Genomic DNA, 12,147 nt, shown 5'->3' with positions numbered 1-12,147 from the left:
AACATTGAAATATTCTCTCAGTGTCTAGAAATGAATGAAATGAACCTCTGTCACAAGGTCTGAAATTCAGGCCCCAGAGAAATCATTGCCTGCTGTTGCTTGTTTCTGGAGATGCCTGATCTCCCCAGCATGATCTCTTTGCATGAAAAGTCTTCTAAACACTGCCTTTTTGGTTTTGTGCCTGGGATGGGCTGCTGGGCATCAGCCTCTGTCTGCACTGGATCAGACCTGAGGGACCAGTGTGGGCACAGGGAGCCCCCTACTCATTTGAGTGGCCAACCCCTATAGATGCAGCAAGGGAAAACTGCCCTTGAAAACATCAGGCTTTTAAAAAATATGCTGGAGGATGCTGGAGATGTTGAATTTGGTTAGCTTTCATCTTGTGTTTGTTTGGATTAAATTGGGTAATTAGATCATTACAGTCCACACATTTGTAATAATTGGTTTACTTTAATGTCATAAAAGCCATTTAGGTTTTATTATGGGAGTCTGACTTGGAGAGAAATATGGGATTTGCCCTTAGGCAACGCCAGGTTGATTTCAGCATGTCATACACAAAAAGAGCAATAAACAATTGACAATTTTTCTTGTAAAGTGCTGGGCATCTTATGTCTGTAATGACAGAGCTTTAACTTTAAAGGATATTTGTGTGTTAGTACTGAAAGTTTCATGTATTGGCTTATTGTAACACAGCGGATATAAGCTGAAACTTATGCGGGTTATTTTTCCACAAATCAAAGCTGCTGCCAACGAACTTTGGTTTCCATAATGCTCTGTGCACCACTTGTTGCAGCAGTTGAGTTCAGACCTTTTTACTTCATCAAATCCAAATATTCAGTTCCGTAGCATACAGGAGAATGATTGATGTTATGGCTGCAAAAATTGGTTCCGTGAAGTTTCACTTCAAGATTAATGTTCAGACCTCAGAGCTAATATGTCACGCTGTTTGTTTATTCAAACAGGCATCTCTGTTTTACATCTGCTTTGTGTTTTCACAGCTCTGAGAAATGCAAATACATTTGTGGTTTGATGAAAGGCTGTGTCAAGTGACCTGTAAAAATCTGGGGGCTGCAAACGCTCTCTCATGCCTGACTATCTGAAATCCCTAGTCAATATGAAGATAGGTTTTTGAAGACAGACATAAAAAGACGTGGACTCTGCTCCAATCCATAGATAGGAAAAAGTCTGCAATGAAAGCTTTTCTCTGGAGGTTTAAGATTTCATACTCCCCACCCCCCAAAATGATGAAGTTCAAAGGATGCATTAGCAGATTTTACAAATTTCACCGCTTAAGTGTAAAACTGTACAGGTAATTTGCAAATGGATAGTGATATAATTGAAAGTCCTAAAAATTCATTCACTGCTTTGGAGATTTTCAATTATCTTTCTAAAGGATGTCTCATTTTCCAATACGCCTTCTCAGTCTCCAGCAATCTGTATTCCAGGGCTTCCTCACTTGCAGATTCAGGGAATTTTCTTAGACAAACTGTCTTCTAGAATATTTTAAAGTTCTACTTGCACAGTTCCAATTCTTTTTTGTCAGCATTTAACAAATGTAAGGATAATGAAATCAAATCCAGCACCCAAACATGGTGATTTTTCCTGGCTAGAAGTCCTACTCATCACTGTAGCATACGGTTCCTAATAATGTATACAGATAACTTAAAAGAGAGCATCTGTTCTGGATTTTTTTTTAAATTTTTTTTTTCTTCTTCCTTTCTTTTTTTTTCTTTTTTTTTTTTTTTTTTCTTTCAGGAACCATATGGAGATGTGACAGAAAGGAGACTTCTACGAGAGAAGCTGAAATGTAAGGACTTCAAATGGTTTTTGGAGAATGTGTATCCAGAACTTCACGTACCCGAGGATAGACCAGGCTTCTTTGGAATGGTACGTGGCTGCTGAGAAGGGAGCCTGCTTGCAGTTCTCTGAGCTCTCCTATTAAGTCAGTGTGAAGGTGGCTTTGTGCCTAAGTCAGTTTGGGATTTTGGTAGAATTCAGTTAAAACTGGTAGGCTTTAAAATGTGGTGTTTATCAGAATCTTTATTTAAGGGAATGCTGTTTTTGAAGGAGTTCTGTGACAGAGTAGGAGAACAGGTAATGTTGCTGTAAATTACTCTTCTAAGTAACATCTTGGGACTGTTAAAGGCAGGAAAGGATGAGATTTTTATTTCTTGAAACATTGCATAACAAAAAGAGATAACAGTAAAGTGTTTTATTTTACTTGTTGAATTGAAAAGAAAAGGAGTCTGCTTTGAAACACGTTCATACATTTTATCTGATGAAAACTATGATGCTCTGGTGATGGGAAAGAGAGATGGGGCTAAGTGCTTCCAGATCATAGGGGATTCTGTATACTAAACCAACATGTTAATTTTTAATCTGGAGGTCACTTTAGACCAACAAGGGCACAGGCAATGGGTTCAATCAGAATCCTCTTCTCTTTTAAGAGTTGACAGCTCTTTATGCTTTTTGCAGCTTACAAAGAAATATAAACTATAGCTCTGTGTATATTACATTACTGTAATCTCATCTGGAAGGGATGAAGGCAGAGATGATGCAGCAAGTAGTTGTTTCCTCTGAAAAATGACCAGATACCAGCTGCATGTTAGGAACAAAAACTGCACCTTTCCACCAGCCAAAGATGTATCAAATACCTTCCAAATTACCAAATGCCACATTGACTTTAAAGTACTTTTGCTGGTAACTCAATCACTCTGCAGATCCAGCTAAGCTGCATTCCCACACTGCATCATCACATCCAGCCCTTGTCTTCCTGCCATCTGCCCTTTCCCAAGTTACTCAGCCTCTGCTGAATCTCCTTCAGGAAAGGGAAAAAAATTCTGATCTCTGTGGACATACATAACATTCAGGAACCAAGTCTCCCCACAGTCTGCCCTAATAGCTCTGTAGCTTGCTGAATGAAAAAGATGCTAATGTGGAAATGCTGTGGTTTCCCCTGGGGAGCTGTGGGAGTTCCCCTGGGGAGGGCAGCGGTTGTCAGAAAAGCCCTTAGGAGCCTCTGGGAGAATTGCCACCCTCCTCCATTTGTCTTGGAGCTTGCAGGAGAGGTGGTATCTCTGTGATCACTGGCGTGAAAGGTGTTACCCACCATTATCAAGTACCTTGAACAAACCCTGGTACACCATTGGCTCTGTTTTTGCTCTTTTGTACTGGATTGCCACTGGCAAGTTCTGAGACACTTGAAGCAGTAAGGTATTATAAGACTTACCTACCAGGAGCACATCAGGAATTTTATCCTTCCCTCCTCCTCCATCCTTCTCCCTCCAAAAGAAAGGGTTAGACTGGTGCCAGTGATAGTGAAGAGAAGGGATTTGTGCAGTTTCTTTTATGATTTAATTGTCATCTTCAGGCAAGGAGTTGACGGTACCTAGAAATAATAACTCTTGTTCAGAGCTGCTTGAAGTATCTAGAGTGTAATTTAGGTGTGCTCTATATATTTCTCTAAAAACAATTCATAAATGCTGTCATCTAGTTGTGAGCATAATGAGAATACAGCATTTTTGGGGGGGAGGAAGAATTTAAAATGTGATGGAAATATGGTTGTACTCTGAGAAATTGAGAGCGCAGAAACGACACCTACTGATTCAGCTGATTTGTGGATATTGAGTCCCATCTGCTAGCTTCAATGAATCACTGATGGTGCTCTTTACTCCCGCCTTAGCTGTGTAGGGCTTTTCTGCTTCACAAAAATCCTGTATTTAAAAGTGTCAGCTTTGATAACAACTCAACTTAATGAGAGGTTATTTAATTGTTCAAGGAGAATACAAGGGAATATGGGGATTTTTACACCTTCCCTAAAAATCTTTTTACTTTTGAACTGAAGTTAAAAATATTTCTAAGGTTACCTCTAAGTCAGCCATGTGTTATTCAAATGGAGTCAAGAATTATTGAGCAGCATTCAGTGCTGTGCACTGACAAGCAGCTTCTTATGCTACATTTTTTTTCTTGATACATAGATAAAAATATCTATACTACCCTTGGTTATCTAAAAAGTTAGCTGCCTCAAACTTTACTTAAACATACTGAATTATGAACCTTTTTTGCCTGAGATATGATTGCATTCCTGCAAACTGCCTGAGACCTATAAAAGAGATAAATATTTTCTTGCTTCTCCTTGGGCTTCATGCAGCTTTGGAATTTTGTGGGACATGAACCTTCTGCCTTGAATAATTTCTTTAGAGGGGCAGGAGGAAGAGAAACTCGTAGACACTCAGTGGGTTAAAATAAGATGTCAGCACTTCTGGAAAGGCTGATGATATCTTTTAGGCTCTGGTGTAGCACACTGATGTCTTTTTTTCTGGCACAGCCTCTGATTTGGCCATCCTTGATCATGCACTTATGGCAGAGTACCTACAAGTAGGTAGGTATGAAATTGTAACAAGACTTGAGCCCCAGCTCTGCACAGATTGCCCACCTAGACAGCAGAGACTCAGTCAGCTTACATATCCTAAGTACCCTGGGAAGGGATGGTGTGGGCATCTGCAGGAAGAGCTTTGAGCCAGCTGGTGTGTTCAGCATTAGTGGGGTGACATCTCTGCATTGTGCAGCTGCATGAAGACAGAGGAGCTGGGCAGCTCTGTGATCTCTTCATGTTTTGGGTGACTGTGGAAAGGCATGGCTGCAAAGCAAGGGAGCAGTCAGGGCTCTTCCCTCTTCTCAGGTGTGTATTAAGTATGGCTGGCATTGAGGTGCATGTCTGAGGATAAAGATTATGGTCAGTCAGTGAATTTGGCTTTAAGTTTGGCATCAAGATTGCTTTTAAAAAACAGTGGTGACACAAAAATCAGGATTTTACTCTAATTTTTTGTAAGTTTGATCACTTGGTGGTGAGACCATACTATATTCTGACATGATAAGTTTTTCTTTGTTCTTCTCAGTTTCTAGCTGATATTTCTTTCAGCTGAATGTAAAGCAACTAAGCTGATAGATGTCTTGTGTTGTGGCTTTATATCTGGTCTTTCTTTCTGCCTTCTATCTGTAAAGGCATCTGTCACTGACTGAGTCAGTTGGGAAATCAAAAACTTAAATTTTTCTTTTGACAGCTCCTTCCCCATTTTCCTCCACGACCACCTCATCTTCATTTTCAAGTGCTCAGTCATAATTTTCTTTTAATTTTGACTAGGTATAATCTTTAAAAAAAATGGAAGGAAGATTTTAAACTATGCCTTTAAAATCATGAAGAATTGTGTTTTGCTGTAACATGAAAGAGAATTTAAAATTATTTAAATTATCTAAAGAACACATGATATATATGGATGGGCTTGCAGAAGAAGAGAGCTATGCAGTTTAAATTACATAATCAAAGATATTGCATGACTGGTGCTTCAAGCTCTCAGAGGTATCAGGGTCTCTTCTCTAAGGTACACCTCTAAAACTGCATTATGACCCAATCTGTAGAGCTGCCACTTGAGGTTGACTTGGTAGCCAAGATTAGGACTGACTAGACCTGGAGACCTCATGCCCATTGCAGAAAAATATGCACCACTTGGTTGGCTCTGAAAAGCCTCTGAAAGCTAGGCAGAGGCTTTTTAAAAAAAAATTTTGGAAAAAATTCAAGTGTTTGGTAGTGAACACACCATTGCTTGAGCCACATGCTTATAGGTTTTTGAGCTTCCCAGGGAGATTTGGGCTTGAGCCGATGAATCCAACAGCAGTGTGTCACCTTCCTTCAGAGGATTTTAGTTATCAGTCTTGTATGCCTTTTCAGCACTGCCCTTAAGAAGTTAACAGGTGATATGAAAATAGCATTTACTCAGTAGAATCATTCCCTGTGACTGCTTGGATTACCTTTGAGGTAAAAGCTGATGTTTGATCAGTACTAGTGAAGCTGTCTGGCTTGCTGCAAATCTGTATTTTACTGCATCCCACAGTATCTTCTGTCCATATCACAGATAGATTAGCACCACTGCCACTGGCAGAATAAAGAGGATTCTGATCTATTTTGTGGATGTAGAAAAAGGTTGGCAGGGCTCCAATGGCCATACTTATCAACAAATGTAATGAAGTTTTAATGTCAAAAATCTGTTGTTGATAGTTTGTTTACAATGGACTTTATCAAACCAAGACCTATTCACAGAATGCCATCTGTATTGTGTAGTTATATGCAAGTGTCCAGATATTAAGAAATAATAGATTTAAATATCTCCTATCAGTAAGGGTTAAGGTCTATGTTGAATGTCTTGGTAGCTGGTGTTTATTACCTATCTCAGCCTCCAAACAGTGGTAACTAAATGGCATGTAGAGTGACACCTTTTGTTTCAATAGCAATGTTTCAGTAGGAGGCAAATGCTGTAAAAAACCACAGCCAACAGTCCTGCACAGGTACACTGTTTTAGATCTGAACAATGAGTTTGAATGGCAAGGTGATCAACATTTTTTCTTGCTTCTGTTTCTCTAATGCAGCATTCTGCAAAAGAACTAAGGTAAGTCACAGAGAAAATTTTGTTCTTGTTGCATGACTTGTTTATGGTGGATGTGGGAATAAACATAGCTTCAGAAATGAGTGGATGATCACTGTTTTGATAGGGCTCTTGCACATAAAAGATACTTAAACTGTATATTCTCATTTAACAAGAAAAATATTTCACAAATTCTCTCATACTATTTTTCTGCCTTGGAACAGATGGCAGGTGTGTACCTTTGTTTTTTTTTTAATAAATGGTGCTGCAGTCAGATTTTCAAATTTTTTTATGTCATTTCAGATCAGGTAATTTAAAAGCTTAGAATATACTATTCCTACTAATTAGGTCTTGAATGCCTATTGGGCTTCCTGATGAAGTGTGGGCATATCTACCAATGTCTGACAAAATAAAAGAACCAGGTGAACCACATGGACCATGTACGTGTAGGAAGATGTTGGCATGTATCACAGGCATTTATGCATGAAAGCAAAAAAGGAGAGAACATACATGGTAACATCCTGGAGCACAGCCTCATTTTCAAACCATCTGAAATGAAGCTTAAGTTTAGTAAGCTTTTACACATCTTTTTGCTGTGTGTATTTGGGAATGGAGTAACATGCATATGAGAGTTACTGTAGTTCTGGTGGTGGAGGGCATTTTCAAACAGATTATTTCAAATTTCCCAAAAGGGGGCTCACACTTGGGCATGTGCCAGGGGCTGATGGCAAAGAGCACTAGTGAAGTCATTGGGTTGCCTGGAAGGGCACCATGGATGAGGGCTTTGCTGCCCTTGGAGCCAGTAGACAGACAGAGTCATATGTTATTAAACCTACTAATGGGAGACCCTCTGGTCCTGAAGACAGCTGCTGACAACAACAATTGTACAGATAAAATTACCATTTTAAGTGGTTATGACTTTTAGGTTGATATTTCCCGATGTAGAATATAGAAACATGAGAAGGTTATTGTTTGTTTTATGTAGTTCCATGGCAGTGTTAAAAATAGTCTATGTAAGACACTTCTCTTTCCTGTTTTTCTAAGTGTAATTCTTGGCTGCCATTAGGAAAGTAAACAAAATGTTTTCTTTTGACTGTTCAAGGAGGGTTGCAGTGGTCTAATGTGGGAGGGAGCACAAGGCAGTGGAAAGATGATGTTGGGTAGCACTAAAAGTAGAAGTTGGCAAAGCAAGCATATATAGAACACAAGTATTTAATTTTCCAGCTTGTGTGGTTTGCTCTGTGGTGGGTTTAGGCCCCGCAGGGTTTGTCTGGTTTGTTTAGTTCTAGCCGCCTGCAGTCCCTATGTGTCTGCTCATTTTCCACATTAAGAACTCAGGATACGATTATCATGACTAGGGAAGATCAGTGAAATTACACCTTGCTGAACTAACTCTTCTGAGATTTACTCTGCCTATTCTTTTAGTCTGTGATATAATTACACTCAGTAACAGGGGCATTCAGCTTCTTGCTTACAGAACCTATTCTGCTCTGTGTATTTTCAAATTTGGTTATGTGGCTGATACCAGGAATCAGTGGTTATGTGATTAACTTATTTTCAGATACTTTTGCCCCTGAATACTTAAATGCAAATCCTTGTTAACTAGCCTGTTGTTTTTAAAATTAACTAACTTAATATTTTAAAATTTTATCTAGAAGTCACGCACCTCTTCTGTCAGAGATCAGCAACATGAATAAAGAGCATTTAATATCACACCTAATATCTCTTTCCAAAGATATATTTTGCCCACTTTCAAGATTTCTGATCCTAAAATTTGTCTGCTTCTTCTGCCTCAAGAGGGTACTGGAGTCCTTTTGAGAACAAATCCTCCTAACATTTCCCATTTGACAAACTGAGAAAAGTATGTAGTCATCTTTTCATAAGAAAAATGAACAAGTAGATCCTGGGGGAAAAAGGCAAGGCAGACTCTTTTGTTCTGCATGATTTGCTGCCTTGTTGGGTTTCAACACACTTTTTCATAGTTTCTACCATCTTCCTTTGCAAATACATTGGAACACGGTGTCATTCCTAGGGGAAGCCATCGTGTCTGGCTGCTTCAGTGCTCAAAGTCAAGATGGTCCAGTTTTATTTCATATTAGTCTGAGAGGTGTTGCCATTGCATCTCTTTGATCTGTTCCACTTGCTTTGCACTAGCTTTGAAATGGATCTCAGAGCCCAGCAGGATGGGTGTAGAGTGACTACAGAATATGTTCCTTACTTTAGACAAATATTTTAAAATGTTCCTTTGTTTTGATTAGCTGAAGAATAGAGGAATGGAAAACTTCTGCTTTGATTATAACCCTACAAATGAACATCAAGTAACTGGACAGAGGGTTATACTCTACCCGTGCCATGGCATGGGACAAAATCAGGTAAGAATAATGTTTTATTTTTATTTTGACTAACACTTATGGTTGTAATGTAAGGAAGCATGGTAAAGTCATTGCAGTAGGGCTGAGAGAATGTGTTGCCATAGTAAGGTGATCTCAGTTCAAGTTTTGATTCTTGCACTAAATGCTTTTTATTTTGATGTATCTTCAGGTCAGCTTTTTCTTCATTCTGAGGATGTGTCTACCCAGCCCAGGGAACTCATACATACCTTTATTATGCATTTCCACAGAGCTCATGAGCAGGGGTTAATAGCACATCGGTGCAGCTACAGTGCTCATAGGCCAGTGTTCACTTATCTCCAAAACCCCTCTGAGGTTCTGTCTGTCCATGCCTCTAAAGCCCTTAATAACATTGGAAACCTCACCTAGTTCCACCTGGGTCTGTCATCATGTCTCTTCCTTGTGGTGCCTGTCAAGCTACCCAAGAGGTTTTAGACCACATATTCTCCTGTCCTACAGAAATGTCCTCCTTGCTTGGGCTCCATAGTCCAGGAGAGCAGGGGCTCTCTTTAACACTGTCATTCTTGCTGTCTTGTTTTTAACTTCTGAAGCTGAAAATGCTGTTTTCTTTGTCCGTGTTGACTGAAACTGTGTGCAGCAGTTGTTAGTTTTGATACCTGTAAGCCTCTCTGCATAATGCCATGGTAAAGGTGTTGTGGGGCACTGTGTGCCAAGCTAGAATGGCTGGTTTTGCATAGTTTTGAGTGACCACCTTCCAGAATTGAAGTTTGATGTTTGATGTGGGGCACGTACTTGCCTGTCCATCTTGATTTTTGGCTTCTAACCCAGATTAGAATAAACACAGTACTTGAGATATGGTCTCATCAGTGCTGAGTACCAAAGGTCTTGTGAGGCCTCTTGTACATAACCCTGTGACAGCTTGGGTGGCTTGGCTGTTTAGGTCCTTTTTTAATGAAATTAATCCAAACATTCAGTTAGGATTGTTTGGAAAAAGGAAAAAAGGGAAAACAAAGTTTGGAAAGAAACCAGAGATGTGACAGTTAAGCAGTGTATCTGCTAGCATTCTGAACTCTGCTTTAAAAAAAACAAACATAAAAGCTCGAGGAGTGTAAAGCAAATCTATTGGGGAGAAAGCTTCTGATATGAATTGCACTTTACATGAGAAAGGAGAAAGAAAAAGCAATATACCTCATATCTTAAAAGGAAATAGATTTGTTGCTGGTAGCAAGTTTATTGCCTAAAGTATTGTAACTATTATTTAGTATTATTTATTATTATTCATGTCTGGTTTATGTCCTAATTTTCGTAATATTTCTGTCCTTAAGGCCAAGAGGCAGGGGAAGGCATAAAAGCCAAAGGATCTCAATACTGACAGATGCATGCCAATTATGCCAAGCCCCACCTCACCCTGTTTACTCCCTCAGCTGAGATTCTTGCAGAAGTTAAGAACACCTCTATAGATCTATAGAGAAGTTAGTAATAAGATAACCCAGTGAAATCAGTTTCTTATAAGTAACATTGGTAGCTTTTGTAGATTAAGAAGCATTTAATGTACAGGATTACAAGCTAACAAGCCAAAGATATATATAGATTTATTTTTCCTTGTATTGCTGATTACAGAGAGGAGAGGGGTTGCAATTTTTTTGCATTTCTCTGAGCGAAACGAGTTAGCTTTAATTTTATCCCCTTCCCCAAGAAAGAATAAAGAAAGAAGATAAAAGGTGAAAGCAAAAGAGAAGTACAATCCAGAGACGAATTGTCATGTTTTTACAGTTATCCTTTGTTTAGCTCGCACTAAGAGATTACCTGAATTTACTGCAAGATATCTCATCCCTGGGTATTAATGCTCTTCCATCTGTGCTGATGGTGCAGCGCATCCGTGTACCTGCGGTGGCAGGCGCTGGGCTGAAAGCAGAGACACTCTGGGAACTGTGCAAACCACTCCCTCTGCTGGCATCTGAGCAGGAGGAGGAGGGAGAAATGGAAAAACCACCTGACTGCAGTGTAAACCGATAAAGGAAAATATGAGATGACTCAAGAGAACTGCAGAGCCTGTGGAGGGAAGGCCAAACACAGGAAATGGGTAAAACAGGATTAGTGAAATGGGAAAAAAGGCATGGGAGGGCTGGCAGGAGCCAGGGAGAAAGGGTCAAGGTGACAAACTAGTTTGTGACAGAGGTTGAGCAGGGCATGTGTGATACAGGAAAGAGTAGGACAGGGAATGAACCAAGCAGAGTCACTGGAGAACATTTTAGTGGAAAGGGGCAGGGTGACTGAATGTGGGAGCTGAGATACCAGCTGGCAAAGGGGGACATGAGTAGGGGTGACAGGTAGTTGCAAGAGAAAAGTGGACAGCAGGAAGAGTTGTGGGTGGGGGAACAGAGGGAGACTAAAATAAGACAAGATGTAGAAACACAAGTGAGGTGGGAAATGAAGTTGGGGTTTCTGGACTTGAAGCTCCCTTTTCTGGGTCACAAATAGCTGTGAAGCCTACCAGCAGGACATTTCTCTCCATTTCTTTCCCATCCCACCACCTCCTTGACAGTCAGTCTGAAAAAGTAGCAGGCTGTTTTTCATGGTGTGAATTCTTTGGCAGGTGACACTGTCAGGATCAAAACAGTCAAATCTTCCACATTTATGTCCATTGCTACCTGCTGATGAAATTATTGTGGTTAGGTTTGGTCATCCTCTAGTCTCAGAGATGGATGGAGTCTCAGAGATGTTTACTGACAGCAGACAGCCATTAACTTCTCTTTGGCCCCCTGGAAAGGAAACTGCCATCCTAATCCCAAACTCTTCCTGCCTTTTTCCTGGGAGTTTGTTCTCATTGTTCCACTCATTTCCTATTCAGAGTTTTAGCAGCAAGCCCTCATTCCAAGCTTTGCTCCCGTTCCCTGTCCCACACCACAGGCAGGTGGCTGTTTATGATGGGGACAACTGCAAAACTCTTTTCACTGGCAACAAGTCTCCACCTGGTGACCTCTGAATATCTGTGTGCTGTGTGCCGAGAGGAGAGAGCACTGTGCTCTTGGTTATTTATGAGGTCCAGCACCTGCTCCTGTTTTATATCTCAGTGAATAAAACCACTCTCAGAAAACTAAAGTTCCGGGTAGTTTTTTGCTGTTCTTTCTTGAATCCATGTTCTAATTGAGAGGGTTTCTTTTACTCTTTTTGCGTGACTGTATCAAAAGTAACTGGAGGTTTTTTTAAAATTAGCATGACCCTTATCACAAGAAAGTGAGGATAACACTGCAGTATTAAGAGATGAGTGTATATGGAAGAGAGGCAGGAAATACACAAAACACTGGCTACTGATTGCTTTTACCTCAGGCTACTTATGTTTTGTGGGAGTATCTGCCCCACAGAGGAGAATGAAA

The 12,147-nt window shown here is 40.1% G+C and overlaps 1 protein-coding gene across 2 annotated transcripts in view; it reads left to right on the top strand.

Annotated features, from left to right (window-relative positions):
- The window catches only part of GALNT12 (polypeptide N-acetylgalactosaminyltransferase 12), a 47,893-nt gene that overhangs the window by 28,200 nt on the left and 7,546 nt on the right, over positions 1-12,147 (top strand). Inside the window, exons 7-8 of one of the 2 annotated variants that reach the window (XM_059856146.1) lie at positions 1,756-1,887; positions 8,678-8,791. In XM_059856146.1, the coding sequence (XP_059712129.1) occupies positions 1,756-1,887; positions 8,678-8,791 (246 nt within the window). The remainder of the gene's footprint in view (positions 1-1,755; positions 1,888-8,677; positions 8,792-12,147) is intronic. The other variant, XM_059856155.1, reaches the window with a different exon arrangement.

This window comes from Haemorhous mexicanus, chromosome 1, assembly GCF_027477595.1.
Source record: "Haemorhous mexicanus isolate bHaeMex1 chromosome 1, bHaeMex1.pri, whole genome shotgun sequence".
NCBI classification, from domain to species: domain Eukaryota; kingdom Metazoa; phylum Chordata; class Aves; order Passeriformes; family Fringillidae; genus Haemorhous; species Haemorhous mexicanus.
This window is presented reverse-complemented; position numbering and strand designations above follow the sequence as displayed.